Source organism: Mugil cephalus, chromosome 17, assembly GCF_022458985.1.
Source record: "Mugil cephalus isolate CIBA_MC_2020 chromosome 17, CIBA_Mcephalus_1.1, whole genome shotgun sequence".
NCBI lineage: Eukaryota > Metazoa > Chordata > Actinopteri > Mugiliformes > Mugilidae > Mugil > Mugil cephalus.
The window spans coordinates 15835558-15841854 of NC_061786.1; the positions used below are offsets into that span (position 1 = coordinate 15835558).

The window sequence follows — 6297 nt, forward strand, 5'->3', positions numbered from 1 at the left end:
TAGTTTTCATTCAGGGGTCACTGGAGGCGACTCGAGCCTTAATCCCCTTTCTCCTCGCTGTGTAATGTTACAATACGCAGTGAGCTGGCACGGTCCGGCCCACCGTACCCGCCGTGAGAAAGCAGTGATCCAAACTAGAAAAAAGCTACACAAGCCATGGGAAAGCAGCGCTCCTAAAAAAAAAAAAAACACGTAAACATACACACGCTTTCTCTCGCTCACAGTGTTATATGCCAGACTGCCAATTAGGGCAATTATGGCTGTAGAGGAAGAGGGGGGAAAAAAAGAAAAATTCTCACACAAATGCACACATACAGTAACTTAGACTTCTAAGCTCGAAGTTAATAGCACCCAGTTGTTCAGTGCCAGAGACGGACCCTGTGGGAGGGAGGGAGGGAGGGAGGGAGAGAGGGTGGACTAATGCAACAAGCCAAGAAGGATGCAATTTCCAGACAAACAAAACAGGGTGAGAAGAGTGTTTTACGTGAATAAATTGCTCAAAATCCACCCTTAAAAAGGAGATAATCTCTCAATTACACAAGATGTGCGACATTAGTCACTAACTTGCAATCATTTTCTATTCTATTTTCCCTTTCTTCCCATTTTTTCTTTTTACTTCTCAATTTTAGGGGGTATTTTTAATAGCTGATTAGCCGCTCCATGGCATCGCCCTTCCCTGCCAGGCAGACTTTTAGAAGGCGCACTGGCTCGGAGGAGATAATAATAGAAATTTGGTGGTGAAAAGCAGGGAGGAAACAAACACGGGGAGCAAAGCAAAGAGAACGGAGACGGGGGCGGGAGGGAGATGGGGGGGGGGCACAGATGGCAGGGAGGGAAGACAGAACTGGACGGGGGACCGGGCGGAAGTTGATGCGCTGGACGTCTTCCTTCTCCTCCATCAGCAGAAGCCTGTTGGTGGGAACGTGCAATAATGAGAACAGCTGCAGCGGACACACTCTCATACGCACAAAGCAGAAAAAAAAAAACGCTCCTCCAGCCACTTAGCCACCCACCCTTCATCAGCAAATCCACGTAAACACACTTTTAACGCGCCGGCAAAGCGGGCGCACATCAGCGCACTCACCCTCACACTCGAAGGCTTGCAGCACGGCGGTGTAAGTGGGGCCCAGCCAAGAGGTGTAGCTACCCAGAACTCTCTGCAGGTGGTGGGTGGCATCGCTGAAGAGCAGATCGGATTGGCCGTAGCCCGCTGAGCTGAACAGGCTGAAGCCCTCGGTGGCGTTGCCAAACACATTCTGCAGGAGACAGAAAGTGTGTGACAGCAGTTAATGCATGAGGGCATGCATGGATGTGCGTTGGCGTGTTCTGCGCACATGTGTGTCTTCGCGATTGTGTGTATGTGCAGCCCGGGGATGAGCACAGGACGCATTAGTCATCCCGGCGTCTCCCACACACTCGGTAAGGAAGAAGGATGACGGTTTAGCAGATACCTGCGCACTGAGACACGCAGATCAATAACACAGACTCCGCAGAGAGACAGACATAAACACACGAAGCTGGGAATTAACACACACACACACACACACACACACACACACACACACAGACTTGCAGACATCTGATGCAGTTTATGCCCGTGCCCACCTGTAAACGTTCCAGGTATTTCCAGACGCGGCACTTGTCCTCCATGCGCACCACCACGGCGTTTGTGGGGACCGCTGCCAGATGGCACCGCTCATACTCGTCCAGACCCGCCTCACTTCCATCTGGACACAGCAGCTTCAGGTCCTCCACCTCCAGATCCAAGGCCCAGGACTCCTGGTTCTTACCTGCACATCAGAGAAGTGGATGTATCTCTGATGTCATTTAATTAAAAGAGTGAGGAAATGCATGTTTGAGCTATATAATTACGAGTAAAAAAAAAAAAAAAAAAACAGCTAGCAGTGTGCTGTCCAAACATAACCACCTGCCAACATCTCTAAAGCCCAATAATGAACATATTTACCAGTGAGGAGGACTATTTCGCGGCCAGGTGGCCTTCTGGAGCTTGGACACCTGGCAGCCTCAGTGCTTCTAGGAAGTCCTTGCAACTAGCTAAGAAGCTGTTCTGCACGAAGCCACGCTTACAAATGTAACGTCAGACACAGCCAGACGGCCCTGACTTCCAGTCTTTATGCTGAGCTAACGTAATAGATTGCCGAAGGTTTGCTTAACAGATCTTGTGAGTGCTTTGTGCACCTATTCATTTACATTTTGATTGATTTGGTTCATTTAAAGAAGAAGAAAAAAAAGGCTGTTCAACACAACAAACTACTGTGTGCGCGCAGGGGAAAAAAAAATAGAGCACCTTGAAGCCACACTCTCCCCAGACAACAGCGCAGACCTTCTGTGTTTTCTTGACCTCCGCTAATTGGCCTGACTCCGGACACCGCAGAGCCATATGATGAAGCATGCTTCGTTAAACAGCTACAGCGTTTCGCGCATCAAACCGCTCCTTCTCGACTGAACCGGCAGAGTCCGCGTAGCGTGACGGCGATAATGATCACCATTAATTGTGGATGTTGCCCAAAGCGGAGGAGCAGATGCAGCAAACAGAGAATTAGGACACTTCACTTGGATGAAAATGACTTGCTCCTCTGTTTGTTCGTCCTGTCTGCACGACATCCGCCTCTGCTCCTCTCACATGCCCATGTTCTGCTAATAATACCTACCTCTCTTTCCATTTATGTTCTGCACGCATATATTTGGCTATACCATATCATTTTATTTCAGTCTGTGCACTGTACTCTGGATTCCACATACTGTAAAACTCAAGGATACATTATGAAACACTGACATCCAGTGTCCTCACAGAGAATAACACTCTGCTCCCAGTTAAATTACATCACTGGATTGTTAGTTATTTTAAGCGCTCACCGTCCAAGTTGTCAAAGATTGTTGTGTGTTTGACAAAAGCCACATCGCCGAGGTTCTCCGCTACACACCTGAAAGAAAGGCATGTTAACAAGCGGTCGCTTTTAATCCACAAACAGCTCATGAGGTGAATTAAAGAAGGAGGTCGTCATAGCTGAGAATGTGTTATTATAACAGCTTGACTCTGGAGACCATAAGTAAACTCCCTTCACCACCTACCGTTGAAAGACATTGTTAGATCGCCCTCTGTGGTCCTTTTATTTGCGTCTCAAACACTCTTACTAATACACCAAAGGCCATTTTACACAGCAGCACTGCCAAGCACCACAAACACATACACACGCGTGCGCGCGGTGACGCCATTGTCTGTAATTATAACATTCGGGCATTGAGTGGGGCTGACATTAAAAAGCAATTACACCACACGGGAACTGACCATTCGAGTCTGCGTTCTCGTGTTTTGATCTGGATTGCGGTCCTGTTTTAATGAATATAATTTTTTGTCACCTAATATAATATTTTATTCCTCCCCTGAAAAAAAAGACTCCCTAGAATTATGACCCATTTGTCACCGTATTCTTGCAGGGCTCTAATTACTCAGTATTTTTCCTTTATGGAGACAGTCGGCTGAAATGGATATAAAGAAAGGGAGGCGCAGAGGCGGCAGTCGCAGCAGCTGCTCCACCTCTGCGCGCCCGTGGTGTATTATTCCCTGTGTGTTATTAGCGTCAGTGCTGCTGTACCTCAGCGCCCCGGCCTCCCCGTAATGCCTCTCTCTGTGGTTGTTAGCACAGATGTGTCTGTCGTTCTCGTCTCCTATGCAGGCCTCGCAGAGGTTCTTGGGGTTGTTGCCTCTGGGATCGTGCTGGGGGTCCTTCACGCCCGGCACGCAGCTGTAACCAAAGAAGTTCCCCACGGCTGACGATAAAAAAAATAAATAAATGAATAAAACACAGAGTAAGTCATAGTGAAAGGGACAAAGGAAGTGTAGAGAGTGAACATTTAAACCAGTAGATTTCACCATGAAACACCCCCAGTTGATTTCTTACATCAAGACAATAGTTTTGTGTGTTGCAAGTTTTCTGAAACCCTTTGTTTAAACATTTGACTGAATACTAATTTGCATTCATTTCCAGAACATTTTCTGAACAGTAGATAAAACCAAGTTCAAAATTCCTGTTGCATATTGTTTCTACAGATGTGATTTAAATCCATTGTGACCGTGTTTTTAGGAATAAAATCTTAAATAAATCATGTTATGAATGATGTCTAATCAAGTTCCTCTTTAGTTTAATTTACATTCAAAGTGATACTGAAGTGGTCGTTTCTGGCTCAAAAACCATGTTCAGATGTGTGTACTGTAAACATTCATGCATTTTCAGATGAAACCACTTCATGATTAAACATTTTAACTGGATCGTCATTACGTAAAACTTAAAATCGCTTTTTAATTTTCCGATTTTTAGAAACTGTAACAGGCAACCAAATTAATTTCTGTTTCCCAGTCGACACAATGCAATAAGATTTTCTTTTGTCAACTGTAATGGAAATAAAATTGACCAAAATCTCAAAATTGAGCAGTGTGTGAAAGACTATGTGTTTGTCCACGGGTTATTCACACAAAACACAAACTGTGGTTAAAATTGCTTTGTTATAGACCAATTTTTGTTCATCTTCACAAGGTTTATCGGTTTAATGTTTTCTTTTAAGGATTGATTTTTTTTTTTCTTTTGTCAAATTCTTGTACTTGCAGTGTTAACCGTGCTGGATGAAAAAAAATTAACTTTTAAAAATTGATTTTTCCTCCTCAGACTGTTTCATTTATAAATAAATAAATAATAGTTCAAGATTTAGAGAAAAGTCTGGAAACGTAACGTCCTCACTGACCGGGAACCACAGGTCACAGGTAAGAGAACAACAATAATAACGCAAGAAGCGACAAAATATCCAACCACAAATGTCTATCTCCCGTCCTGACCTTTCAGCGTGCCCTTGTCTTCAGCATCACATCCACACACTCATACTGTACCCAGCTCACATTTACAGCAAGATGCACTTTCCTGCAACTTCCTCCTCTCCTCTTACCTCCAGCCTCCTCCATCCTTTCACCCCTGCGTGTCCCCCTTTGCTGCTCTACCCCTCCTTCCCCAAACTTCTCATTTACCTCCTGCACCTGAACACGCACCTGCACTCCCCATCCCCCTCCCCCTCCCCCTCCCACCACCAGCCTTCGGCCTCACCTCTGGGGAAGTTGCACTGCTCTCCCACGCTGATTTGGGACGTGTTGACCAGGTAGCCAATGGGGACGGTCCACCCCACTGTGGTGCGTATCCCCGGGTGACAGGAGCTGCGTTCGTGCATCTCCAGCAGGGAGAGGTCTGAGGAGGAGCGGCGGGCCATTGCCACCACGTAGTAGCTTGTACCGTCTGGAAGAGGGGAGGAGGGGCAGCGGACGGGGGGTAGAGTTTGTGCACATGTTAGAAAGTATGTCGCCGTCTGAACTGGTCCACATGAGTCTTCCTGTTGCAGCAGCTCAGACATGCCACTTACCCACTCCGTTGTGGGACTCTCCTGCAGCGAGCTCCAAGCCGTGACAGAGACCAGCAGCGTAAATGTCATCCGCGAACATGGAGGCCGCATCTGCCGTCCCATTCTGACAAAAATGCATTTGTGTTTACAAGTAATGTAAGCAATATTCTTACAAACAGCAAGAAAAAATGCACAGGAATTTGTTTCTGTGAGTTTCTTTAGGTGCATTTTCATAAAAGTTGAAACCACTTCAGATAGTTCTCATAAAGTGATAAATATGGCTAATGAAGACGTGACTAAACTTAACAAAGAAACTGCTGGATATTCTTATAATTAATTTTAAAAAAAGACTTGGCTTGTTTCTTCACGTACCTGGATTTTATCAATACAGTCCCTGGTGTTCAGGCCTCGGACACATTGCAGTGTTCCCCTTACGTTCCGGGCCGTAGCGTTCCCAGCCAAGTCCAAACACTTCTGCTCCTCAGCGTCGGACAGAACGCACCAGGAGACTGGGAAGCGAAGCAGCGAGGAAGAGTTGCAAATGAGAGGAAAGAAACAAAATGGGAACAGTTCTAAACATCGTTACGAACACACGATTTAATCAGAAGCCTGTTTAGTATCTCACTAATGAACCGGTTGTCATGTACCTGTTGTTTTTGGATTGGAGATGCAGCTGATTGACAGAAGAGGCAGAAAAAGGAGGAAAGCTACATGCAGTCTTCTCTCTGGACGCTCCATGTCGGCTGTGGTCGTAAACCTGCTTAGGGCGAACTCTCTAACTAAACAGAGATGAGAAGCAGGGAGAATTCATTGAAAAAAGTCACTCGGCTGCCCCCTCCCTCTCTTATAACGGAGACGGAGAGAGAGGGGGTAAAAGGAAGGAGAGCGAGGCGC

The 6297-nt window shown here is 46.1% G+C and overlaps 1 protein-coding gene across 1 annotated transcript; it reads right to left on the reverse strand.

Annotated features, from left to right (window-relative positions):
• Window positions 1-473: 473 nt before the first annotated feature.
• On the reverse strand, window positions 474-6297 carry LOC125023733 (otolith matrix protein). Its single transcript, XM_047611220.1, has 9 exons — window positions 6051-6297; window positions 5776-5912; window positions 5425-5527; window positions 5115-5300; window positions 3618-3792; window positions 2878-2945; window positions 1606-1790; window positions 1085-1256; window positions 474-909 (listed from the first exon to the last, which is right to left on the reverse strand). The coding sequence occupies exons 1-9, from the start codon at window positions 6139-6141 to the stop codon at window positions 899-901; spliced, it is 1128 nt and encodes a 375-aa protein (XP_047467176.1). The 5' UTR covers window positions 6142-6297; the 3' UTR covers window positions 474-898.